This window comes from Lynx canadensis, chromosome D2 (genome assembly GCF_007474595.2).
Source record: "Lynx canadensis isolate LIC74 chromosome D2, mLynCan4.pri.v2, whole genome shotgun sequence".
Lineage (NCBI taxonomy): Eukaryota > Metazoa > Chordata > Mammalia > Carnivora > Felidae > Lynx > Lynx canadensis.
The window spans coordinates 74,941,397-74,969,164 of record NC_044313.2 but is presented as its reverse complement, the minus strand read 5'-3'; the positions used below and the strand labels follow the sequence as shown (position 1 = coordinate 74,969,164).

Below are 27,768 nucleotides of genomic sequence, written 5' to 3'. Positions count from 1 at the left end.
CTTTTTGATTGCCGAGTAATACTCCATTGTATATATATATACCACATCTTCTTTATCCATTCATCCATCGATGGACATTTGGGCTCCTTCCATACTTTGGCTATTGCTGATAGTGCTGCTATAAACATGGGGGTGCATGTGTCCCTTCGAAACAGCACACCTGTATCCCTTGGATAAATACCTAGTAGTGCGATCGTTGGGTCATAGGGTAGTTCTATTTTTAATTTTTTGAGGAACCTCCATACTGTTTTCCAGAGTGGCTGCACCAGCTTGCATTCCCATGTTATGTTAATTATATCTCAGTAAAGCTGGGGGGGGGGTATATAAAATAAATAAAAGTGAGTTTTTGCACAGAGTGAGGTAGCCTGGGACTTGGCATGCATGCGGCCACCCTCCCCACCCCCATCACTTCCAGGACTCCCCTAGATATGCACACATGTAAGCAGGCAAGGGCCTGATCTAGGTCTAAATAAAATCCCCGGAAGCAGTCTTGGCAAGACTGCCCCTAAAAATAACCTTTCCCCAAGAACCCTTTAAATGTCTCTTCTCTCCTTCCTCCGGCTGTACTCTGGGGGTGGTGGAGGAAATAAAGACACAGATGTATCAAATTCAGCATCCTCAGACATCTTCCCCACCTCCTGTCTCTGATCCAAGCTCACCGTCCAACGCGGTGAAAGCAGAGGTCATACGAACTAAGAGGGAACTAGACCAATAACCCTGAAAGAGGTTATAGGGTCACTTTATCAGATCAGTTTGCAGCAGGAGGTGAGAGAGACTCCTTACACACAGCACACACCCTATCAGTACAGACACACGGGCACAAACTCGTAGCAGTGAACCATTCACATTTACAGGATGCTAAGAGGCTTTGCCTCTGCCCAAAACGCCTCACACCATGCCAGCCTCTCCTCTTGTCAGCCTGAAATCTATGCTGAGGGTTCTTCCTGGAATTAGACAACAGGATTATCATCCTAGAAAGGTTACCTTTAAAATGCGGGTGATTGGGGCGCCTGGGTGGCGCAGTCGGTTAAGCATCCGACTTCAGCCAGGTCACGATCTCGCGGTCTGTGAGTTCGAGCCCCGCGTCAGGCTCTGGGCTGATGGCTCAGGGCCTGGAGCCTGTTTCCCATTCTGTGTCTCCCTCTCTCTCTGCCCCTCCCCCGTTCATGCTCTGTCTCTCTCTGTCCCAAAAATAAATAAACGTTGAAAAAAAAATTTTTTTAAATGCGGGTGATGTCTGGAAAGGCAGGTCTTGGGAATCTTTCATTTAAAGGAAGAAGGTGAGGGGCGCCTGGGTGGCACAGTCGGTTAAGTGTCCAACTTGGTTTCGGCTCAGGCCATGATCTCACGGTTCATGGGTTCAAACCCCACATCAGTCTCCATGCTGAAAAGTGCGAAGCCTGCTTGGGATTCTCTGTCTTCCTCTCTCTCTGCCCCGCTCCCCCTCACTCTCTCTGTCCCTCAAAATAAATAAACTTAAAAAAAAAAAAGATTAAAGGGGGCAGGTGACAAATGGCCTCCTTCAAAGTTCTGCTTTGTGCTGCATCTTTCAAAAATTTTTTACGGAATAAAACACTTGTTGAACATAAAAACTGTTTCCCTTTTAGAGGTGGACATCCCTGGTAACCATTTCACAATGTATGCATATATCAAAACATCCTGTACACTTTAAATATCTATAATTTTTATCTGTCAATCAATTACACCTCCATAAAGCTGGGGGGGGGGGGGAAGAATCAGACATCCCCTATCCACGAAACAGGTTTTCCTTGGCCAGTTGGGTTCAGAAGTATTCACTATATTCTGCATTCTCCCTGCTTTTGTGTATGTTTGAAACTTTCCATAATGTGAAGTTAAAGAAAAGCAGAATTCTTTTAATTTTTTTTAAATTAATCTTTTTTTTTTTTTTTTTGAGAGAGAGAGAGAGAGAGAACAAGCCAGGAAGAGGCAAAGAGAGGAGAGAATCCCAAGCAGGCCCCCCCCCCCCCACTGTCAGCATAGAGCCCAATACAGGGCTCAAACTCAAACTGAGGTAATGACCTGAGCCTAAATCAAGAGTCAGATGCTTAACCAACTGAGCCACCCAAGAGCCCCAGCAATTTTTTTTTAATATAAAGAGAGTTCTTGGCACTGCGACGTCACAGTGTTCATGCTGAATCCTGGTGGGACCCAAATCTTAGAGAGCGTTCCTGCACTAAGACAGCACGCCTGCACGGGGAGAACTGATCTGTGCTCTTGCCTCCTGGAGTCTCGTTGGCTGGTTCCAAAAGAGAGCTGACTCGAGTTCTTAGGCATCATGAACTCTGGCTTCTTTTGGAACTGAGTCAGACCAGCAGTTAACTTCAAAGGGATGCCCTTAATGGCGTGTCCTACTAAACTCCATCTGAGAGGGTTTTGTTAGCTTTCCCTGTGGTGCCTTTTCTCCTCCTGTAGGTACCTCTGTTGGACGAAGCAACTGCTACACAGCCTGACCTGGAGAAAAACCCTTGAATGACAGTATTTACCATGCCCTAAAACTCAGTTCTCTCATTTCATCAGACGCTCCCAGTTGTACACATTGCGGAACGAAAAATTCACAGGCACACACAGCCTTCCACAAAGGCAACAGGTTATTGGTAAGTGAGACATTAGGAATACAGAATCCCAGGATTCTACTCAGACTTGTAGGTGATAAGTCTGAGTACAAAGCAATTGAAAAACCCCAGAAAATGATTAGTAGTTCAAAGCACAGCCTTCAGAGTTAAGCAGCATGGCTCTAAAACTCAGCTCCGTCCCTGGTGGACCAGAATATGCCATAAAATATCAGCATCTCTGCATTTGATAAAGCTCTCATTGTGAGACAGGACTGTATCTTTGTAATCTAGAATTCTGTGTGTGTTTTCTGGCTACACCTCCCCACCCTCAACAACCCTTGGACAAGTCACTTAACCTCCCTGGTTGAAAAAAGGAGAATAATAATACTCCGTTCTCAAGGTTGTTGTGAAGATTTAATAAAATAATATCTATGGTTAAAACAGCGCCTAGTAATTCTCAATAAATAACTGCTCTGCCCTGCACAGTGAATAGTTTGGGATACTAAGGATAACAGACCAAATCCATTCCCCATCCTTTTTCTTAATCTTTCACATACTAAAGTATCACTTTTACTGTCTTGGAATTCTTTTTGTTTTGGTGTTATACTGAAAACAAATTTTTTTTTGTAAATATTCTTCTGTTTCAAAATTTAACAGAATAGATCGAAGTATGCGATAAAATAATCAGCCACTTCCTATTTCATAAATTTCCAATAATAGGATAGAAATTACAGTTTGCAAAACGTAAAAAGCATGCCTTGCCTTTTTCCAACAAATCTCTCCCCACATCCCAGCCCAATCTGACGCTCACCCTCTCACCCCTGCCTCCTCTCAAAAATGTGTTTCAAAATAGAAAAATATTATCCTCTGTGGGTGACCTCTAAACTGATTACAATTCTGAATACATCCATCATCATTTTCTTGACCAATACTCTCCCAACCCCAAATACTAATAATATTTTCTAAAATCCTTAAGACCAAATATCTAAATGAGGGCAACAATTCATTCCACTCCCTTAATTATATAAATGATAACATAGAAAAAAAGGAAACCTATCTGGGGGTTAAATTCTACCTTTAGTAGAAGATGAAACAAATTCTACTGTCTTCAGCAATCCTCATGACATTTTAGTATAGTCTTCCTCAGGAAAGCCTACCACTGGCCATTTCAACTGCAGTAAGCGTTTCATGCCACAGACCTGAGCACATCACCATAAATAATTTCTTACAGCTTTTCACCTCCTTTGAAAGCATAACTCAGCTCATCGGCTAAAAGATATCCCACCCCACGGTGCCAAATCCCTGCGTTTCTCTTCCAGCAACTAAATCAATTCAAATGCCACATTCAGACTGGCGAAGCTCCATTGGAATACCAAGGTGAGATTTCTCCAGGAAGAAAATCAAAGACGTTGTGACAGTTCGAGTTGTTCCAAGTCCTCTGATGTGTCCCCATCTTCATGCAGAGGAGCAATGCTCCCAGGTGCAGGCAATGACACTGCTTCCTCTAGAGCCCTTTTTTTTTTTTTTTTAATGTTTATTTATTTTTTGAGAGAGAGAAAGACAGAGTGTGAGTCGGGGAGGGGCAGAGAGAGAAGGAGACACAGAATCCAAAGCAGGCTCCAGGCTCTGAGCTATCAGCACACAGCCCAACGCGGGGCTCAAACCCACAAACCATGAGATCGTGACCTGAGCTAAAGTCGGATGCTTAACTGATTGAGCCACCCAAGCACCCCCCATCTAGAGTCCTCTTGTCTTCTCTGGATTTCTCCCATGTTCCCCTCCCCATAGTTTCAACCATTGCCTATGAGCAGATAACTGCTACACCTAAACCTCCAGGCTTGACCTTTCTCCTTGATATTTCCATTGAATATCAAGCTCTTGATCCAAACCTCCCATTTTTACCTTCTATGAAACCCAACGATCCCTTTACTTCCCTAAATGAACACCAAAGGCATTAGAGATAAGGCTAGAAATGATTAGAATTCAGTTTTATGGTTTGGCTATTGCATGGTATTGGTCAAGGATCTCAAATACAACGGGACATAGTGGTAACATAGTTTTACTGGGCTGAACAGAAGAAATTGCAATTTTTGGAAGTCAAAGTGGTCAATGTCGAGAATTTCATATGCTCATCCTAATACGTGTAAAATAACTCAAAATTCTAATAAAGAGCAATGACATTCATAACTTGTAAATAATTATTTTCATGGAGCAGTGGCTCAGTAGGTTAAACGTCCAACTCTTGGTTCAGGTCATGATCTCATGGTTCATGAGATCGAGCCCCGTGTCAAGCTCTGTGCTGACAGCCTGGAGTCTGCTTGGGATTCTCTCTCTCCCTCTCTCATGCTCTCTCTCGCTCTCTCAAAATAAATAAATAAACTTTAATAAATACTACTTTCACATCTTATTTGACTATCATGAAATAACTTAAAGATTCCTTATGACTGTAAAAGGTAGGATTTCTTGGTTTGCCAGTCTCAATTATAATTGTCTATATAAGACTCAATCACAGGTTCATATTCAATATAGGTCTCATTTGCCCCCAAATAAGTGTATATTCACCTCTTTGTCCATTTGGTCCTCACGATCACTAAAAAAGGAGATTTTTCCAAGACAGCATGCCTTTTAATGAAAAGGTTGTCACATACTATTAAGAATCTATTTATAATGTATAACGATTCCTAGGGATTATAACTAACAAATTTACCTGCTAGCAAAAAGAAACAAACAAAGCAAGATAACCCAAAGTCATGCTAACGTCTTAGTCTTGAACTTGGCCTGTCCTTTCCCGGACACATATATTCTTCAGAATCACCCACGTCTATTCTCTCTTACCCAGTTCTACTGGGAAGTACAGCACATTTTCCAAAAAAAATGGTTTTACCACAAAAACACACATTTAAATTATACTTATCTGAATCATAAGTGAATTTGTAATTTTCTTTATTAAGTGGGTAAAGATTTTCAATCTGGAAAATAAAACTGGTCATTTCAAATCAAATTTAGGTTACCAGAAACTTTGTTCATTAAGATGGTGACACATTATAATTTAAATAAATCTGCATGTATGAAAGTTTAATTCCAAAAATCTCTAAATTCCAATTATTTTTAAATTAAGCAGTTTGTCGTTGAAGGCTCAATCTTAGACTAAGGATTAAGTCAGACAACTCCATCATGTTGAGGACTTGAGAAAAACACTTCAAGAAAATATTTTTTTTAACATTTATTTTTGAGAGACAGAACACGAACGGGGGAGGGGCAGAAGGAGAGAGGGAGACACAGAATCTGAAGCAGGCTCCAGGCTCTGAGCTGTCAGCATAGAGCCCCATGCAGGGCTTGAACTCATGAACTGTGAGATCATGACCTGAGCCGAAGTCGGATGCTTAACTAAGTCACCCAGGCGCCCCAAGAAAATATTTTTTAAAAGCACTAGACAGTAAGCATGATTTGGAGTTAATACATAGATAGCTCAAGGAGTTATAAAGACTGCAAAACTAGGTTGTTAATTATTACATTTAAAAATTTTAGGGGCGCCTGGGTGGCGCAGTCGGTTAGCGTCCGACTTCAGCCAGGTCACGATCTCGCGGTCCGTGAGTTCGAGCCCCGCGTCGGGCTCTGGGCTGATGGCTCAGAGCCTGGAGCCTGTTTCCGATTCTGTGTCTCCCTCTCTCTCTGCCCCTCCCCCATTCATGCTCTGTCTCTCGCTGTCCCAAAAATAAATAAACGTTGGAAAAAAAAAAAATTTAAAAAAAAATTTTTTTAATTGTACTAAATGCCTTTTGGAAATAGAACTCATAACTTTTTTCATTCCGCAAATGAGTTCCGAGTCTGAGCAGGCTCAGTGCAGGGCTCCGGGAACCAGAGAGTGTCTGCCCACAGCCCTCAGAGGGAGACCAAAACACTACCAGGTGACCCATGTTCTAGAAGGCTAGCCTCCTGGAGGAGGGGCCTGATGGAGGAGGAACTCCAGAATGAGCAGAGGACGCAGGGGCTGGGCATAAGGCAAAGGGGTGAATACCACTCTGTGGGGTTGGACCTTGAACCTGTGGGGGAGAAATGGAATAGTAGACAGAGGCTAGGTGAGACCTGGCCTCACAAACCACTGCATGGGGTCCAAATTCTCTCCTGATGGCAATTAAAAAAAACCACAGAGGAACTTTAAGCAGAAAATACCATGACCAGGCTTGTGCTCTATAAAGATCATTCCTGCCAGGATCATGGAGAAAAGCCTGCAGAGAAGCATGAGCTATGGGAGGGTGACAGCACAGGAGGCCACCACCCTAATCGAGGCAGGAAACACAGAAGCTCTGAAGACCTTAACGTATATAACAGGAGGAAGGGGCAGGGTCCAGAGGACTTCAGCAGATGGGCTCCACCAGAGTTGACAGGGAGGGAGGCACCAAGGATAACTCCTAGGATCCCGCCTGGGTGACACGGAGGAAGATGTTTCCGTTCACCATGACAGGAAACCACCCAGGTGGGACATTCAGGAAATATTCTCTCCTTTCTTTCACCAGCCTAGTGGAATGGGGTGTCCTTCCTGTGCGCTTTGCACTGACCTTTCTGTCTCTTGAACTGGGCTGTAAGTTCCTTAAGGCCTAAGGTGGTGTCAACTCAATTCTCTATCCCTGGGCACGAAAAACGTCCAACGAATGAAAGAAAGAATGACCGTGCCTGTGGTCCGTTTAGATTTTGCTCTTCAGTAGGGCTGCAGGTAAAAAAAAAAAAAAAAAAAAAAAAGCAAAGAACGTTTCCGATCTGGAAAATTGCGGGGAGGGGGACAGGTGCGTGCCCCCAGATGTGCGTTTGTGCAGAAAATGTTCCCCCAGACTTCTTTGGAAAGACCAATCCCTTGTGCTCAAGATTTTCCTTCCTTTGGAATTTGTCTAGCACAGCAGTTAGCAAACGCTCCCCCTAATCTTTGCTCTCTGTTCTTTCTGGAAGAATTAGTACTGTTCCCAGGGAAACAGCGGTACAATTCTGACTGTCCTCCAACGTATTCCGTACCGACTCCTCTGCTCATCATGGTGGCTCCCCCGCCCACTCGGGGACTGTGCCTTTTCTGTAGGTGTCTCCCAGCTGCAGCCACTGACTGCAGCTTTCTGACAGCTTTCTGAAGCCACGTTCATTAAGTTTCCCAGCTAAGAATTATATCCGTCCTCCCACACCCTTGTAGAATCTTCTTTTGAGTTCAAGTTTCTTCCCTGGTGAACTTGGCTGAAGGCGTGGGGCCCCAGCGTCTCGGGGAGGGTCTGAAGACAAAAAGTGACTTTTCTGCCTAACCACTCGAACCAAGTGTGTATTTAGAACAACCGTCCCTCCGGGGTCAGAGGTGTCTTGGTGCTCATACTAGATTCTGCCTTTCCACGCCTACCCATCGGCATCCTTCTCTGGACATCAGAGGCCCCTTAGAACTCCAGCCCTCCCTTCAAGTGATGGATGGCCTCGGGAACACATGACTTGCCCCACAGCCCTGGATGACATGCCCTGTAAATACGCCACTTTCTATCTCCTGGCAGGTAAACCGATTCTCCTCATCAGTTTGCTTGTTCCTTGTCAATACCATGGTCTTGACTCTCCAGTCCAGGAGCTCTGACGGCGGGATCATGTCTGCTTAACTGGATTTATACAGCAGCCTCCCGTGGAACAGCACAGGGCCATTTAATACTTCTATAATCCCTCCTGACCACTCTCAAATTGATGCCTTCCTCGCCATTTCTCCTACCAGCCCCTAGATCTAAACCTGGCCACTCTACCCTGCGGGTCCCATCTCAGGCTTCTGCCTGGGTCTCCCGGCCTCAGGTCCTCCTGCATCCGATTCATTCCGCAAACAGTCGGCTTCTTCAAGCACGGCCCCTTGGAGCTCCATCACCTGCAGCCTGGGTCCCCTGTAAGCTGGCCCTCTCTCTCTTCTCTCTGAAGTTCAACCTGCATCCTGAGCTTTAGTTAAGCCTGTCTCTTCCTGCTCCCTCAGGCACATCAGAAGCAGCAGATGCATCCAAGAACATGGAGCTGGGTGTCCTAGGCTGGCCACATTGGCCACTTTCTCCTTTCAGGCTCTCACTCTCTAAGCTTGTTCCCTTAGCCCTTTGTCAGAGGGTGGTGAGGGGGGTCCAGGAGATAAAAGGGTGAGGGTGCTTTCATAGCACAAAAGGGTGACTGGCCACTCAGCTGATACTTAGTTACTACTTAAATTATGGCCTGGCCCAAGTCCTACTCCTTTACAAAGCTACTTCCTCATTATTCTCACCCACGATGACTTTCCTGATTTGACCTCCCATAATTTTTGTTCTTTACACAACGAGCGCTGGCACTTAATGTTAAACAACGTCTTATTTTCTAAGTGTTCAAGAGTGTAAATCCACTCTTTAAAAGTGGGTGGCTCAGTTGGTCAAGCGTCCGACTTTGGCTCAGGTCATGATCTCGTGGTCTGTGAGTTCGAGCCCCGAGTCAGGCTCTGTGCTGACAGCTCAGAGCCTGGAGCCTGCTTCGGATTCTTTGTCTCCCTCTCTCTTTGCCCCTCCCTTACACCCTCATTCTCTCTCAAAATAAACGAATAAACTTAAAAAAAAATGTATATCAGGGGAGGGGGATGATGGGAAATTAATGTTTAGTGGGCACAGAGTTTCAGTTTGGGATGCTGGAAAAGTTCAGATGGATGGGGATGACGGCTGCATGGCCATGTGAATGTATTAATGTCACTGAATCGTACCCCTAAAAATGGTCAAGGGGCACCTGAGTCGCTTAGTCAGTTAAGTGACCAACCTTAGCTCAGGTCGTGACCTCATGGTTCGTGAGTTCAAGCCCCATGTCAGGCTCTGTGCTGACAGCTCAGAGCCTGGAGCCTGCTTTGGGTTCTGTCTCTCTCTATCTCTCTCTCTCTGCTCCTCCCCCATGTGTGCTCTGTCTCTCTCTGTCTCCCTCTCTCAAAAATAACCACTAAAAAAACATTTTAATGGTTAAAATGGTAAATTTTGTATTATATATATTTCTCCGCAATAAAAAAACAAAAGTACAGTAAAGTCACTAAGGAACAAATCTGTGCTTCATTGTCCCCTAGCAGTCCGAGTGCAGACCTACTGCACAGCTAACCACCATTACACCAGTTGCTAAAACAAATATTTGCCACATGGAGGTAATAACATTGGAACATGTATAGTGTCTAAAGCCCCTTCAACGTAAACTGATTTAACCACTGGATCTTGAAAAGCATGACGAGGTGAGAAAGGTCTCACGTCTTTATTTTCTAGATAAAGAAACAGAAACTTGAAGGCTTAGGGACTTTATTTTCTAGATAAAGAAACAGAAACTTGAAGGCCTAGGTGCTTGATCGCGGTCAGAGAGTACCAGGGAGCACAGGGATTCCTCTAGGTCTCATCAATCTGAGAAAGTTCACAAGCGTTTCATTAACCATTCACCTTGTTGGAACACACAGTGCCTTTTCTCCAGGGAAATAATCAGGCAGAGGCAGACTGCAACACGCAGCGCCCCTTAACCAGCAGCCTTCACCTTGTGCCCTTAACCAGCAGCTGCTCTCCTCAGAACACAGAACTCTCAGGTCCCTGGGCTCTCTGTTTAACCTGGACCCTGTGGGCAGCTGCTCCCACACATGTCCGTCCATGCTGCCTGAGCTGACACGGCGACACTTTGGCCTGGATGGCAGACTTGCTCCAGGGTGAATGGTGAATCGGACCCTCTAAATTACAGACATGCAAAACAACTTGACTTTCTCTCCAGAATGATTAAAACCAGTGAGAGTTCCGAATACAGAATAAATGAACCACTCTCTTATTCTCCCAACGACTGGTACAAAAGTTTATCCGTCCTCTAGCCATAAACAAATTAAGGATGTAGGGACCCTTTATACTTCAAAACACATAGTCATTTCCTTAAAAGGCCTGTGTGAGGCTCCCAGAGTGAAGGACAGTGCCCCAAGCTCACAGAGATAGCACACATATTCAGCATTGCTGTTCTCACAAGTCACCTCCTGATTAGGCTTCCGTTGAACTGAAGGTTGAATGTGTTCCTTGGTTCCAAGAGAAGCTTGCTTCTAAATACCAAAGCTCTAGGAGTTTCAAAAGTCCACTGAAGACAGCCTAACTTACATGAATATGTATATCCCTACCCCTGTTACTAAACACCCCTGAAAGAGAAAGGGAGCCCTTCGAAATGCCTGCACATACTTATGCTAAATTCAGTGTCTTCTAAATTGCCTCTTTTTGGAAAAAACACTACACTTCCTCAAAAAAATTGAAAATGGAACTACCACATGATCCAGAAATTTCATTTCTGGGTATAAAACCAGCAAAATTGAAAGCAGGGTCATGAAAAGGTATTTGTACACCCATGTTTATACCAGCATTATTCACAATAGACAAAAGCAGGCCAAGTGTCCACCTGCGGACAAGTAAACAAAACGTGGAAGATACATACAGCGGAATACCAGTCAGCCTTAAAAAGGAAGGAAATTCTGACACAGCCCATAACACGGGTGAACCTTGTGAACATTATGCTAGGTGAAATGAGCCAGACTCAAAAGGACAAATACTGTTATGATTCTACCTACATGAGGTCCCTAGCAGAGTTAAATTCTTAGAGACAGAAAGTAGACCAGTGGTTGCCAGGGGCTGGGGAGAGGGGAGAATGCAAACTTATTCTTTAATGGGTATCCAGAGTTTAGTCTTGGAAGATGAAAAGAGTTCAGAAGATTGGTTGCATAACACAACAATGTGGATATTCTTAACTCCGATGAACTGCACACTGAAACATGCTTAAGATGGTCAATTTTATATGTTTCTTACCAAAATTTGTAAAAATCATCAAAAAAAAAAAAAAAAGAAAGAAAGAAAAAAACAAGCACTCTACTTTTGTTAAGTCCTTCTGTAGCAAAGAATTCCACACCAGGGAGCAAGGATTACCAGAGCCCATGAGACTCTCTGAACCGTGGATATAATTAGGCACCGCATCCATTATAACGCTACTCACGTCATCGTGTGTTACCAGCATCTGTTGACAGATCTCATACCCAGCATATCACTGAAATGGCAAGTGTGGAGAAGGTAGCCCACAATAGAAACAATGGCATTTTACCCTTGTCCTGTTCCAACAGTTTGTCTCATACGACATAAATAGAGGCCACTACTCTGGCTACACTGAGCTCACAGCTCGATATTATTTTATTGACCTGAGTAGGTTCTATACCAAAAGTAGAAACAGAGTTCTCCTCTGGATCTGTCCAGACCTGTGTCCTAATGCAGTGGATTCCCCACTCACACCCGCAAGATCTGTGTGTGAGCTCAGATTTAGCTTAAAAATAAAAATAAAAATAAATTCTCACTTTAAACTTAGCATTCTTTTGAATTGGGATCAGGAAGTATAATAATGTATGTCAACGGCTATCCAATTATCATATTATATTCATGCAGGTATCCCAAACTTAAAACAAAAATTACAACAATGCCATTATATCAAAAAATATTGTGAATGCATTAAAAAAATATGACAGGAGATATATGTCAATGTGGCTTTTGGAAACTGACATCAGCTCTATCCAAAACTAAAAAACAAAAGCAGAAACCATTGTGATCAGACTATTATTCCTAAAAATGATGGGCAGACTATCTGCCCCATTCTTAGCTATTTACTGTTTCCCATACAAAAAAAAACAAAACAAACAACAACAAAAAAAAAACCATGACCATGAAAATGTACCAATCAAAACTTTGGGGAAATTTTTTAAAGAGAAACACTCATGCTAAAAATTAAAGTCACTTTTGAACTTCTGTTTGACAATGCATCACCTAGTCCAGATGACACGTTCATAATCCATGTGTTTTCCCTCACAATGTCATTTAAAAATTGTAGAAGATTTGAAATTTTATTTTCCTTTATATTTATCACTTCCAATTCTCTGGTTTCCAAGAAAGTGGGGATAGTGGAAGTCTTAGGAAACTAACGTGGAGGGTGAAATGTAGCCAAATTTGAGGTTTAAAGTAGTAACAGTAAATGTATTTTTACCAGAGAGGGTAGACAACCAAAGAGGAATCTTGATATAAAAACAATGCTTGGCTATTTGACAATTATCGAAATAGGGAGAGATCCTTCCAGGAGAGATCCTTCGCTAACACTGCTCACTGGGAGAGAAAGTACAGATGTACGTGTTTCCCACGGTCGTACACTAATTCACCAAGTAATACAGCACACTCACTCACAGTGGCAGCTACACTTCCTATGCACACATATGGTCAACAGAGGTTATTCACGTCAAAGCAGGTCCTTAGAAGGGAAATCCACTTTGCTCCACCCCCAGAAAAATAGGGGAGGGGGGAGTGTAGGGCACTTTGCTTTTGTCACGACACTGTCATCATAAAGTTGGGTTCGCAGGTCTGCAATGGCATGCCTGACCCCACCAGGCTCTGTGCCCAGTCAAACAGGAGGTGGGTTTAGCCTCCTGGTGAACATTCTCTACGTGTTCCAGCCAAGGGGATCAAGAAGAAACCTTGAAATAGTGGAATATTCCACTGGGCCCCCACAGCGCCAACCAAGTTGGGCCGGGAGCTTTCAGAGTTGGCTGACTCCCTCGTCCCTGTGTGCTTACCTCAATGAACCACAAATAGAGCGTGAAATAATTATTACTTCATTGGTGAATGTCTAGTGTCCACACAGCATCCCTCTCTTAGGAGCCCCAAACACTTAAGAAATGATTTGCAGATCTACTCTTCGGGCAGCCCTGTGACTATCCCATTGACGCTGATGTTCACTTGACATTTTTATTTGAGGAGAGATGGGCTGGGGGCAAATGAACACAGTGGTGCAGGTTAGTATAACTCTGGCGGCGAAGGTCACAGACTCCAGGGGTCAGGAGCAGACCTACCTGAGACTTTCAGGTTCTGGTCTGACACTGGTTAAAGCAGAAACACACACACTGTTCCCCTTTTAACGTTTTTCGTTTTGTGACTCTTCAGTTACTTACACACGCGCGCGCGCGCGCACACACACACACACACACACACACACGCACACTCGCGCGCGCGCACACACACAGGGCGCCCGGGTTCGTGCCCGTCCCTGGACGTGTTCTCCTTCCTCACGGGGCACGCGGGCTACGATGACACGGGACAACACAACACCTCCACCACGCGCCCACTCGCAGGTGCACGCAGTGGGCGAGCCCGCGGAGGGACCGGGACACACGGACGCGCGGGCCGAGCCCGCAGACGGCGGGCACGGGGCCCTTGCTGACCTTCCTCTGCTGCTTCTCCCAGGCCGGGTCGAGGAGCAGGTCGCGGTCCCACTCCTCCTCCTGGATCATGTACTCGTCATCTTCGTAGACGTAGTTGTACTGCACGCCGGGCTCTATCTGGTTCATGGCGCTCGGGGGGCCGGGGCTGCGGCGGGGCGCGCACGGACTGACGGACGGACTGACGGACGGGCGGGCGGGCGGAGACGCGGCGGGGCCGGCGGGCGCGCGGAGCTCGGCAGAGGCGCGGGCGGCGGACTGGCGGGCGCGGGGTGACCTTCGCGCGGCTCCTCTCGGGGCGGCACGCCTAGACGCTGGGTCGCGGGCGAAGCACCAGCTCGAGCCGCGAGCAGCTGCCGCGCCGCTTAATACCCGCGCCGCCCGTCACGTGGCCGCCGGGCCGCGCCCCCGCCCCGCCCTCCGCCCGCCCCCGCCTCTGCCCCCGCCCCCGCTGCGCCGAGCACGTGCTGGCGGGCTGGGACGCGGGGTGGTTGGGGGTCCCCAATCGCGCGGCTGCAGCAAACCTCCTTGGCCGCGAGCGGAGCCTGCATGCACCAGCCCACGCCTCCCACTTACCCTTCTGCCTGGCGGCGGGCTCGGTTGCGGGCGCCTGAGCCGGGTACGGGGCGGAGGGGAGGAGGGGTGGGTGTACGCGGGCCCGGGCCGGGGGCACCCATGGTCGGGATCCCTGACCACCTCCAACGCATCCAAGTTTTCCATATATCATTTGCATATTCACGTTTTCCACGTATTTCCATAGATAACACGCACATACACGCCTGAAAAGTAAAGTTTAAAAGCTACAGCTACAGAATCCCCTCCTTTTCTTCTACCCGCCCTCACCTGGGGGAAATCAAGGCAGCGGACTTGGATCAACCGTGTTAAAATGTCAGGAACCGAACCAAAGGCGGGAAGTATCAGCTCTCAGCTGCCAGTCATAAATTTAAAAGAACTGACAATGGAGGACGAAAAGCCAGCTTCATGTTACACTTAAAACTCGCCTTGGTATGTTGCACATAAGCCTTTTCATTCCTGTGGTTCTGGTTAGCTGTTCCCTATCGGTTATGCCCTGGGGGAACCGAGGTGAGGTCCTTTGGGACAAGCAGGTTGAAATTTTTTTTCATCGAGTATTTATTAAGCGCTTACTGTAATCCAGACACTGGGATACTAGATGTGAGCTGATAGGCAGGAAACGTGCCTTCTGAAGTTCATGTCCAAATTGAATAAAAGTTGCCCACAGATGCTCCATAGCTGTTTGTGATTCAAAAGCTTTTAGTTTCTTCACATGTTTCAAGCTGAAACTATGCTCAGATTTATCATTGTTCCTCAGAATTTTTACATCACTTACTTTTATTATTTTAAGCTTTTTGCAAAAAGACTGACAAATTAGCATATATGCTGCATTAACATTTTGTGAAACACACTCACTAGAAAGAACGTGAACTCCATGAGAGCAGAAATTTTGCCTTGCTCACAGCCAGAATTACCAGCCACTAGAAGGATGTCTGCTACTTAGTAGGTGCTCAAATATTTGTTGAAGGAATAAGCACTCTTGGAAACAGTGACTGAACTAATTTGCCTGGATTTAAATTTAAGATTTTAAGCTTATATTTTGCATTAAAGTCATACTCTCTGAACAAGTTTGCCACTAAACTTTAACAATTAGAAACTGTATCGACAATGATAAAAACTGTCATCTTAGTCTTAAAAAAATTAACTGGGGGACCTCAGATTCCAGATGAGATGGAATAAAAGCCAGATTTACCATCCTTCCTGAAACAACCAAAATCAAGGGAAAAAATATCTATGAAACAAAGATTTTCAAGACGTTGGTCATCAGGCAAAGGAGGAGGATGATGGAAGGAAATTAAAAAAAAAAAAACATGAAAACTATGATTTCCCCAGTTTATTGCCTAGAGGTAGAGTCTAAGGTGCAATACAATAAAAGGGGACCCACGCATAGTTCAATGGTCTCACTAGGCTGGGAGTTCAGAGAGACCAAGGTGGCTAGATTTTGCAAGACCCAATTACAGAAGAGGAGAGAGCTGCAAAGAGAGAGAACCCTGGAGATTTCCCGAGACTGTCCCTCTAGTCCGATCAGTGAATGCATGGGAGAAAAATACCTGAGGCCAAAGAAAGAAGCATCCAAAAGACCCAGAAGCAATGGTCCTTGGAATTCATAAAGGGCCTGAGTCGTTCCTGTTTTCCTTAGCCAGAGTGGAAAACCTCACAATTCACGGGGCATCAGATGGAGTATTCAGAAGTGGGGGGAAATTACCCCTACACTAAATGATATACTGAGACAGCCATCTCAGAGGAATAAGGGGAAGACTGTGCAGCATTCACACAGGGCCAGGCAGGTGTCTGCTCCAACCACCGGACGGCAGAGACTCATAATTCACAGAGCAGTGGAGCAGAGTAGAGTACTTGGGAATGACTTGTCTCAGCACTGTGGAACTAATTATTCCTTGGCTACTCCTAGAATGAGCATGACTCTAACCCAGACTAGCAAATCATCAAACAGTCATAAAAATCACAAAAGCAAGACCCAAAAGGATAGACTGTTACCAAGTGACTGAACTGTTTCCAAGTAACTGAACTACATCGCAGAACAAAAGCTCAGGAAGATTTATAGGAATACAAAAATATCCAGCACCCAACAATGTAAAAACCACAATCTGGCAAGCGATCAAAGATTCCCTCAGGTGAAAGAGAAAAACATCATCCATGATAATGAGAATAACAATCAATCAAAACTGACCCAGGGCTGACACACAAATTAGGTACCAGACAAGGACATTAAAACAGTTATTACTACTATGTTCTGTATATTCAAGAAGTTAAAGAGGGGCACCTGGGTGGCTTGTGAGTTCGAGCCCCATGTTGGGCTCTGTGCTGACAGCTCAGAGCCTGGAGCCTGCTTGGGATTCTGTGTCTTCCTCTCTCTCTGCCCCTCCCCTGCTCATGCCCTGTCTCTCTCTTTCCTTCAAAAAGAAACAAACATTTTTAAAAAATTTAAAGTTAAATAGAAACATGGAAGATATTTTTAAAAGACCTAAGTGAAACTTTTAGACATGAAGACTACAATATCTGAGATGAAGAATACACTGCGGGATTAAGTGCAGATTAGACATTGCAAAAGAAAAGATTAGTGAATTTGAAAGCATGGAAATAGAAACTATCCAAAATACAGAGAGAAAAAAAATAATCCAAAAGAATGAAAAGAGTTTCAGTGACATCGTTGGAGGGGTGATCCACCGGGGTCCTGAGGATGCCTACATATTCTTGCAGGTATGCCAAAATTGTAGGATCCTGGCAGCAGTTTATCGAGCCATTTCTCGAGGTTGTATTTGCAATGGGCAACCTTGACAGATGAGGTAATGTCTACCCATAAACAAAGAGCAGTCTTGCTGCTTCTTGCTATAAAAGTCATGAATCCCCAAGTTCAGTGTTCCTCTCTTCTAATGAAACCCACCGTTCACACAGTGGGAACAGGCTACATCTGTGAAACTTGAGGATTATGGAAAACCAGCATGAGCAGTGAAATTGATCATATTCATGGCCATAAAACAACTCTCAATAAATTTCAAAGGATACAAGTCTTATAAAGTATGCTTTCAGACCACAATAGAATTAAATTAGACATGGGTAACCAAAAGATCTCTAGAAAATCCCCAGATATTTGGAAATCAAGTAACATCTAGGTAACCCAAAAAATCAAAAGAGAAATGAAAAGAGATATTAGAAAGTATTTTTTTTAACTAAATGAAAACGAAAACACAATAGATCAGAAGTTTGGGGGTGCCACTGAAACAGTCCTTAAGGGAAAATTAGTAGTCCTAAGTGCTTATATTAGAAAAGAATGATCTGGGGCGCCTGGGTGGCTCAGTTGGTTAAGCGTCCAACTTTGGCTCAGGTCATGATCTCACGGTCCGTGAGTTCGAGCCCTGCGTCGGGCTCTGTGCTGACAGCTCAGAGCCTGGAGCCTGCTTCGGATTCTGTGTCTCCCTCTCTCTCTGCCCCTCTCCTGCTCATGTTCTGTCTCTCTCTGTCTCAAAAATAAATAAAACATTTTAAAAATTTAAAAGAAAGAAAAGAACTACCTTACGTTAATGACCTCAAGCTTCCACCTTAAAAAACTAGAAGAAAAAAAAATCAGAGTAAACCCAAAGTAAACAAAAGAAGGAAATAATAAAGATCAAAGTAGAAATTGAGAAAACATGTAAAACAGAAACCCAGTAGAGGAAAATTTATAAAATCAGTAAGCCTACACCGAAACCAAAAGATATCAATAAAATTGATACACTTAAAGCCACACTGATTGTAAAAGAAAAAAAAGAATGCAAATTATCTATATCAGGAATGAAAGAAGTGACATCATTCAAGATTCTATAGATATTAAAAGAATAATATGTGAATATTACTAACAACTATATGCCAATAAATTCAATAGCTTAGATGAAATCAAAAAATTCCTTTAATGACACAAACTATCAAAGCTCATTCAAGAAGAAATAAAAATTCTGAATAGCTGTGTATCTATTAAAGAAACTCAATTGGTAGTTTAAAACTTCTCCCACCCACTCCACCCCAAACACACATAAAATCTCTTCTGGGCAACATGCCTTCTGTGGTAAATTTTATCAAACGTTTAAGAAAGAATTCCAGTTATATACAACCATGAAACTAAAGAGAAAGGACTGCTTTCCGACTCATGCTAGAGACCAGTATTAGTCTGATACCAAAGGTAGATAAAAATAGTATAAGGAAGCAATGGATCAGTATCTGTCATGAAAATAAATGCAAAAACTCTCAACAAAATTTTAGCAAATTGGATCCGTTATGATCAAGTGGGATTTATTCCAGGAATTCAGGAGTGGTTTGAATATTCAAAAATCAATCAATTTTTATTGTTTTAATTGAAGTGTAGTTGACAGACTATATTATATTAGTTTCAGGGGTACCACATTGTGATTCAACATTTATATACATTGTGAAATGATCATGATGCTAAGTCTAGTTGATCATCTGTCAACATACCAAATTATTACAATATTATTGACTATATACTTTATATCCTGTGACTTGTTTATTTGAAAACTGAAGTTTATACCTCTTAATCCCCTACACCTATTTTACGTATATGCTACCCCCTTCCATTCTGGCAACCACCCATTTGTTCTCTATATTTATGACTCTGTTTCTGTTTTGTTTGTTCATTTGCTTGGATTTTAGATTCCACATGTAAGTGAAATCATATGGTATGTATCTTTCTCTGTCTGATTTATTTCACTTAGCATAATACCACTAGGTCCATCCGTGTTGTCATAAATGGAAAGATTCCATTCTTTCTCATGGCTGAATAATATTCCATTGTTAAAAAATATATGTATCACATCTTCTTTGTCCATTTATCTATAGTAGACACTTAGGTGGCTTCCGTATCTTGGCTGTTGGAAATAATGCTGCGATGAACACAAGGGTGCACATATCTTTTCAAATCGGTGCTTTCATTTTCTTTAGATAAATACCCAGAAGTGGAATTGCTGGATTATAAAAACAGATAGATTTATTGCCATCTTAACAGACTCAAAAAGGGGAACCACATGATTATCTCAATAGATACGAAAAAGCATTTGACAAAATCCAACATCCATTACTGATAAAACTCTTAGCAAAATGGATTATAAACAAACTTCCTGAAGCTAATTAAGGGCATATTAAAAAAAAGAACAGAAAAACTATAGCTAACATCAAATTTACTATTAAAAACTTGAATGCTTTCTCCTTAAAAACAAAAACGAGTCAGGACCATAACAGGTGTATCTGATATCACAACTTCTATTCAATATTGTACTAGCAGGGCTCCTGGGTGGCTCAGTCGGTTAAGCGTCTGACTTCAGCTCAGGTCACGATCTCACAGTCTGTGGGTTCAAGCCCCACATCAGGCTCTGTGCTGACAGCTCAGAGCCTGGAGCCTGCTTCAGATTCTGGGTCTCCCCCTCTCTCTGCCCCTCCCATGCTCATGCTCTGTCTCTCAAAAATAAATAAACGTTAAAAAAAAATTTTTTTTAATATCGTACTACCAATTCTAGCCAGGGCAATCAGTCAAGAAGAAAAAAAGTCATCCAAATTAGGAAAGAAGAAATAAAACTCTTTATTTTATTTCTATAATAAATCATTATTATTATAGGATTATTATATTAGTATAGAATAAGCTCTATAATAATAATTATTACAGAATAAATATGTAGAAAATTCAGTGGGTTCTTCAAAAAAGCTACTAGATTAATAAATGAATTTATCAGTGCTGCAGGATACAAGATCAATGTGCAAAAAATAAATCATCTTCAGAAATCTCCAGGCTTCGCTGGCTTTATTGGACAATTCTAACAAAATTTAAAGATGAAATAACTCCAATCCTACACAATCTCTTCCAGAAAATGGAAGAGAGAGGAACATTTCATTTTATAAATTCATTTATGAAGCCAGAATTATCTTGGTACCAAATCCAGGCAAAACAAACCAAACCAAAACAAACAAACAAGAACAAAACAAGAAAAAAAGAAATAAAACTACAGTCCAATTTCCCTAATTAACACAGATGCAAAAATCCTCAACAAAATATTAAGAGATTGAACTCAGTAGTACGGAAAAATAGTAAAAGCATTTACAAATCGTATATTGAATCAAAACTTATATCCAAAAGTATATTAACAACTCAGTGCAACAGTAAGAAAATGATCCACTCAGTGAAAAGATGGACAAAAGACTTGAACAGATAATTCATCAAATACTAATGGCAACCAAGCACATGAAAGAATGCTCAACATCAGTGGTCACTAGAAAGATGCAAATTAAAACTGTGATGGGGCACCTGGTGGCTCAGTTGGTTAAGCATCCAACTCTTGATCTCAGCTCAGGTCTTCATCTCAGGGTCATGAGTTCAAGCCCCACATTGGGCTCCACACTGTGTGTGAAGCCTACTTAAACACACACACACACACACACACACACACACACACAGCATGATGAGATACCACTTCACCCATAAAAATATCTAAAATTAAGAAATCTGAACATGTCAAGTGTTGGCAAGAACATGGAGGAATTGGAGTTCTCCTATGTTGTCAGTGGGAATATCAAATGGTACAACCACTTTGGAAAACAGTTTGATAGTTTCTTAAAAAATTAAACATATGCCTACATATAGCTCAGCCATTCCATTTATATAAAATTCCAGAAAATGCAAGCTAGGGTGAGGAGGGAGGCTTACAAGGGGCATAAGAAAACATTCTGGGGGCGCCTGGGTGCCTCAGTCAGTTAGGCACCCAACACTTGATTTCGGCTCAGGTCATGATCTCACAGTTCGTGATACTGAGCCCCACATTGGTTCTGAGATGTCAGCACGGAGCCTGCTTGGGATTCTTTCTCACTCTCTCTCTGCCCCTCCCTGTTTGCAGTCTCTCACTCTCTCTCAAAATAAATAAACTTTAAAAAATTACAGTTAAAATTAACTGTGTATTTCCCTGTTGCCTCAATAATTTGTACTGGTTCAGTATCTATCGATGGTAATTCTTTCAATGTATCTTACAAGTTTCAATTTTAAAATTCTGCCCCTTTTGGGAGACTCATCTAAAATGCCTTCTCCTCTAACACAACGCCTGCTAATTGAAGCCCGAAGTGAGTCACCTCTGCATTCTAAATAACCTTTAGATATGTAACTAACAAATACTGCTTCGAATGGCAAATAATAATATATAATTTTACTCACTGGATTATATACTCCTAGAGGACTTATCTTATACTGTTTGGAATACCAATTACACCTGATACAAAAAAAAAAAAAAAAAAAAACAGTATCTGGTAGGTGTCCATAATTTTTAAAAAATCGATAAAGACAGTCAACATGTATTAATTGCTTTGTGTCAGGAACTATGGAGAATGTTTCAGATGCTACCTAATTTAAATCTCACAAAAACCTATGTCCAAAGTAAGTATAACTATCCCCTTTCACAGAGGGAAAACCTGTGGCTCAGAGAAATTAAGTGACTTGCCCAGGATGGTATCACTAACGGTTGCCAGAAACAGAAGCTGAACCCAGGACTGCTGTTAAACACTACCAGGCACTCTTGGGATCTGGTTGAGATCAACTAACCAGCGACAGAACCACAGCGAGAAGGCATGTCTCCATTCTCACAGCTCCTCATCAAGGCTTCTTTGAGGTCAACTGCCTTAACTCTCACCAGCCATTCTCTCGCCTCAAGGTAACGAAAAATCCCATGGCTCAAGCATCACGTTCTCTTTAAGAATCCAAATAGCCTGGGGGCGCCTGGGTGGCGCAGTCGGTTAGGCGTCTGACTTCAGCCAGGTCACGATCTCGCGGTCCGTGGGTTCGAGCCCCGCGTCAGGCTCTGGGCTGATGGCTCAGAGCCTGGAGCCTGTTTCCGATTCCGTGTCTCCCTCTCTCTCTGCCCCTCCCCCATTCATGCTCTGTCTCTCTCTGTCCCAAAAATAAATAAACGTTGGAAAAAAAAATTAAAAAAAAAAAAAAAAAAAAAAGAATCCAAATAGCCTGCCAATGATATTCCAACCTTACTCATTTCCTCCCTTCCTGGTTTCCTCCTTCCATTGTCTCCTCCTGTCATCTTTTCTTGGGCCTGCCCAGTCCCCTTTCCAATCTCCTGTTTCACTGCAATCACACAATCCTTGCTTCCCCAAAAAAACTTAACTCTGATTTCATACTGATTGTATGAGATAATAACTAACATTGTGAATTACTTGTTCTTTCTTTTTTCTGAATACATATATTTAGGCCATTTTTATATAGGGTAATAACTTCTAGATTCATAGAAACTGAGGAATTTCAGATCTATTCGATGTTAGCTACTCCAACTCCCACCCACTATAGGAATCAACTGGAGAATACCATAAAGAAAAAAATTTTGACTTGCTTACCTGCATTATTTCTAGACCTATGGGATGGCTGGTATGACTGGAAAATAATTTTCTAGTCGCGGAAGACTCACCACCTCAAAAGTGACTTATCGAAAAGTAGATTCACTGAATCTTACATTTCAGAGATCTTTGCTTGTATGGCCTTTCAAAGACTTTGTACCAAATTGTGCGTTCATAATTTTGTGTTCTTTTTTCTTACATAGGCCCACCAAATGGAATAATCTATGGGCCCCTGAACTCATCTTATTTTTGGGAAAAGTGAGGTAGCCTCTACCCATTAGTAGCCCTGTCTGTCTTCTGGAGCTGTAGAGAAGATGTCTAATCTGATTCCACATGATCACGTTTCAAATATTTTAAGACAATAAGCAATACACAGAAAGTTTGTTTCTATTATCTAGTGACACTTGTTTTCCAGATTTTCCCACATTAATAGTATCTATTAAGGGCTTCTGATGTGATAAACACTGTGGTAATCTTGTTATAGAAAGTGTCCATTAAATCTGCTCATCCACCCAGGAGGAAAGGGGCTATGATTGTAGGTTGTAGAACTCATTCAAGGTCACACAGCTCAAACATGAAGTGGATTATTTCAAAGCCCATACATTCAACAGCTATGTCATATTACCCTCTTAATTGTTTTTCTGAACACACTCGTGTGTGTGTGTATGTGTGTGTGTGTGTGTGTGTGTGTGTGTGTACAGGTTTCTAAAATGTGAATTCCATGCAACCTTTTTGGAAAGGATTTATTAGCACTTATCAAAAATTATAAATATACCCTTTGACCCAGAAATTGTATTTTTGTGAATCTACCCTTTAGACACGGACAAATGTCCGTGTGTAGGAGGCTGAATCTCTCAATTTTGATGTCTGTGATTTAGAAATGAAAGGCAATTTTCAAAAGTGATGGCTTTTGTGGAAGAAAATGATATATGTCTATAAAATGTTTTGCATTTAGAAGAAAACACTCCAAACTGTTCCTATCAGAGAACCGTGGGGAATAGGTAGGGGGTGGAAAGATGCGGGAACTTCAACTATTTGTTTCATAGAGTTTTGAACTGTTTGTTTTTTACCATGGGCACATGTTACATTTGTAATAAATGATAGCTTGTATTGCTCGAGCTGTGCTCTCACCAGCTCAGAGAACAATACACCATCAAGAACCAAACATCACATCCATTAATCCAGCTTAATTTTGCATTTGATTTTTTTTTTGTCCGCCTACAGCTGGTTTCTATTGAACTTACCGTCAGTTAAGACACCTAGGTCTTTTTCTCACAGAACCAGAAAGCCGTGTGGGTAAAATTACACAAGATAAAATCCAATACAATTATTGTTACTTATTGTTAAGAACAGACGTAAAACAACAGGAAACCTTGGCATTTTCCACATTTGTTAGTGCATCAGCCCACATCCTCTTTTCTGTTGATGATGATGTTTACAGTTTTCTTGAGTTGCCCAAGGTTCGGAGTCCCCCACGGAGGTGAAAAAGGACAGGGGGGTGGGGTGCAGACACAGCTATTCAACAGTGCTTTGGGGTATTTCAATTTGTTTGTTTTTTATAAATGTACATTTATAAATGGAATGCTTTTCCCTAACCCTACGAACAATTAGTGTTGACAGATTCGTGTGGAACCTTTTCAGAGTTTTGTATGCATATTCACACAACCTGAGTATTATGTTTTAAAAACTTAAGATAGGATTAAGCTACATGAACTGTATGCAACTTCTTTTTTTTAATACTGTAACACTGTATCTTGCATATCAGACAAGATTGGTGCGTTGAGGGTGGTACGGCCATAGACTATATCTCGTATACCTCTGTATATCTTTCAGGCAGATCATTCTTCCTAGAGGCAGCACTGTCTCAATAATGTTTATTTAACCTCTTGACCATCAGTCTTTGTGTGTATGTAGGAAGGGTAGAGAGGGGAAGGATATGTGTCCTCCTGAAATTTCAGAAGGCAAGGAATATCAGAATTCCATCTGCTCAAAACTTTATGTCCCAAATAGTCCACTAACTGGAGGACCATTTAGGATGTAGATGCTGTTTCTGCAGATTACCTTCACATCACAGCTCAGAAAGCACCGGGGCAGCAGCAGCCCTGTCTCGTGCATTCCTGGAGGTCACATTCAGTTTGCTCAGTCCACCAGGCACTAGACTCAAGTCCACGGCTCCTTCACACCCTGGATTATTTCTCCAACCCTTGGTATCTGCCTCAGTTCCTCGCCCTTGTTTGGGCAATGCCTTTGGACTCCCTGCTTCCATCCGACTCCACTTCCCCTATTCTCCATTTTGGCAAATCTGAATCTCTAAGGAAGAGACCCTCTCCTGGCCAGACTTGCCCCTCAGAATCCACTCAATCCAGGTTAGCCCCAGGAGGGCATTCTCCCGTGGGGGCTGGGACGCTGGATGATATACAGGGTTGATGGACTGTTCGCAAACACCCATGTATTTTATTCAGGCAACGTTCAAGATGGATTTGGTGAATTTGAGATTAGCCTCTAGGTAGTCTGATTTAATTTAAACTTCTGGAAAATGAGAATGCTATGGTGGGTGGGAATGTAGGATGTGAGATAAAGGGCAGAGCACTGTGCTAGAAGGGAACAAGGAGGAAGTGAAAGAGGTGAGCCAAGACTTTTGCATGTTTTATAATTTTGATGGAACTTGGGTGACGGAATAATTCCTCAAAAACTGTATGTATTTAGCGCCATACTAAATACCACATTTAAATGCCATGTTGACATATTTTTCATCCCTTAGGGTGTCAGTGTCTGAATTTTAGATGTCAAAACTAGTAAAGGATGTACTGATAACATTGACCACATGTCAAGGGCATGCTAGGCACATGCAAAGTGCGTCACTAATATTAGACTTCATTATTCCCAGGATCTAGGACAGCCTCTGGCATGTAGTAGACCATTAAAAGGAATGATTGTCAAATCAATGAGTAAATCAGTGCACAGGTAGTAAATACTGCAGTTAGAATTCAAATATATATCTGCCCGATTTCAAACTTCTTAGCCCTTTGAGTCTATCTCATTTTAGCTGGTTGATTCTGATCGAGGTTGGTCAAACATCCTCTGATGCAATTCTTGAATTTAGTCTAGTGATTCTCCCCAAGAGAGCATAAGGAAACCCAAGGCAAAAGAATGTGCCAAACATGTGCTCGGGGAGAGGAGGTTCAACTCTTGTTCTTGGATGACCCACCTCCCTGGGCCACTCCAATTTAAGAATACTCCAGTATAACAAGACAGAAATTGTCTTTGAATCACCTCTGGCTTAGCCAAACAATTTGGACAAGGCAGGTCAAAAAGTTCACTTCTCTATTCAGCAACTATTTTTTGAGTCTGTTCTAAGTATCAAGGACCACGGTACGTGCTGGGGATACCAAGAACAACACAAATTGCTACCTTCCAAGGAGCTCACAGACTGCAGGGGAGAGAATCACACAACAGAAGGGCTGCAGTACAATAATTCAATAGTTGTAATGGAAATATATGCAAACATGCAGGTGTACGGGAAGACAGGATTCAGGTGAGACGAGGCAGACTTTTCAGAGGAGGCTGGGTTTGAGCTAAGGTGTGAAAGATGAGCAGGAGTTTCCCAGGTATAGAAGCTGAGGTCGGTGGTTAGGAAGAGAGAACAATGCCGGCAAAGGTATGGAGCCCTGGTGGAGAGCCCTGAGCATGAGAATCTGATGTGAGGTGACAGTGTGGGGCAGAGCAGGAAATACAACTGGCCACGTGGGCACAGGGGCTGGTCCAAGCCTGAGGTGACGTCTTGTGTACCACACTGAACAGTGCAGATTTGTTCTGTAAGGTCGGGAGGACCCCCCGGAGATTTTGCCCAGGGAATCATATCGGGATCATCCTGTTAGAAACATCATTCCAGCAGCCAAGGGGCAGTCAGGACAGTGACAATCGGGATGGCTCTGGGAGGCATTTGGAAAGCAGAAGAAGATATTCTAATGGATTAAGTGGAGACAGGAAGAGAGAGAAAGGAATGTAGATTGTAGATTCCTTCCTAGTTCCTGATTTGGTCAGTGGGTATATGTACTATTCCTTGAGACAACAGAGGAAGGACGGGGGCGGGTATGGGGAAGGAGCGGGGAAGATGGTGAATTCATCTTAAGACATGTCCAATAGTCAGACTCAGCTTGTGATCTGGAACACAGGAGAGAGGTCTGGTCAGGAAAGACTTGGGAGGCTTCGTTGCTCATGTCCTGCTCAAGCGTGTTTGCAGAGGTGAGGTCCCATGCTCGGGACACAGCCTAGTGGTGGGACCAACCTTTACCAGCAGAGATTCAAAAAATAGTTATTGTGGAGAAACGGGAACCCTCTTGCACTGTTGGTGGGAATGCAAATTGGTGCAGCCGCTCTGGAAAGCAGTGTGGAGGTTCCTCAGAAAATTAAAAATAGACCTACCCTATGACCCAGCAATAGCACTGCTAGGAATTTACCCAAGGGATACAGGAGTGCTGATGCATAGGGGCACTTGTACCCCAATGTTTATAGCAGCACTCTCAACAATAGCCAAATGATGGAAAGAGCCTAAATGCCCATCAACTGACGAATGGATAAAGAAATTGTGGTTTATATACACAATGGAGTACTACGTGGCAATGAGAAAGAATGAAATATGGCCTTTTGTAGCAACGTGGATGGAACTGGAGAGTGTGATGCTAAGTGAAATAAGCCATACAGAGAAAGACAGATACCATATGGTTTCACTCTTATGTGGATCCTGAGAAACTTAACAGGAACCCATGGGGGAGGGGAAGGAAAAAAAAAAAAAAAGAGGTTAGAGTGGAAGAGAGCCAAAGCATAAGAGACTCTTAAAAACTGAGAACAAACTGAGGGTTGATGGGGGGTGGGAGGGAGGGGAGGGTGGGTGATGGGTATTGAGGAGGGCACCTTTTGGGATGAGCACTGGGTGTTGTATGGAAACCAATTTGTCAATAAATTTCATATATATATAAAAAAATAAAATAAAATAAA

General features: G+C 42.9%; 1 protein-coding gene and 1 pseudogene across 1 annotated transcript in view; one reads left to right on the top strand and one right to left on the bottom strand.

Annotated features, from left to right (window-relative positions):
- ACTN2 (actinin alpha 2) overlaps positions 1–13,986 on the bottom strand; it is a 73,184-nt gene extending 59,198 nt beyond the window's left edge. The window contains 1 exon segment of the mRNA XM_030334008.1: positions 13,816–13,986. Coding sequence (XP_030189868.1) covers positions 13,816–13,941 — 126 coding nt within the window. The 5' untranslated portion in view covers positions 13,942–13,986.
- The window catches only part of LOC115526940, a 74,083-nt pseudogene continuing 60,254 nt past the window's right edge, over positions 13,940–27,768 (top strand).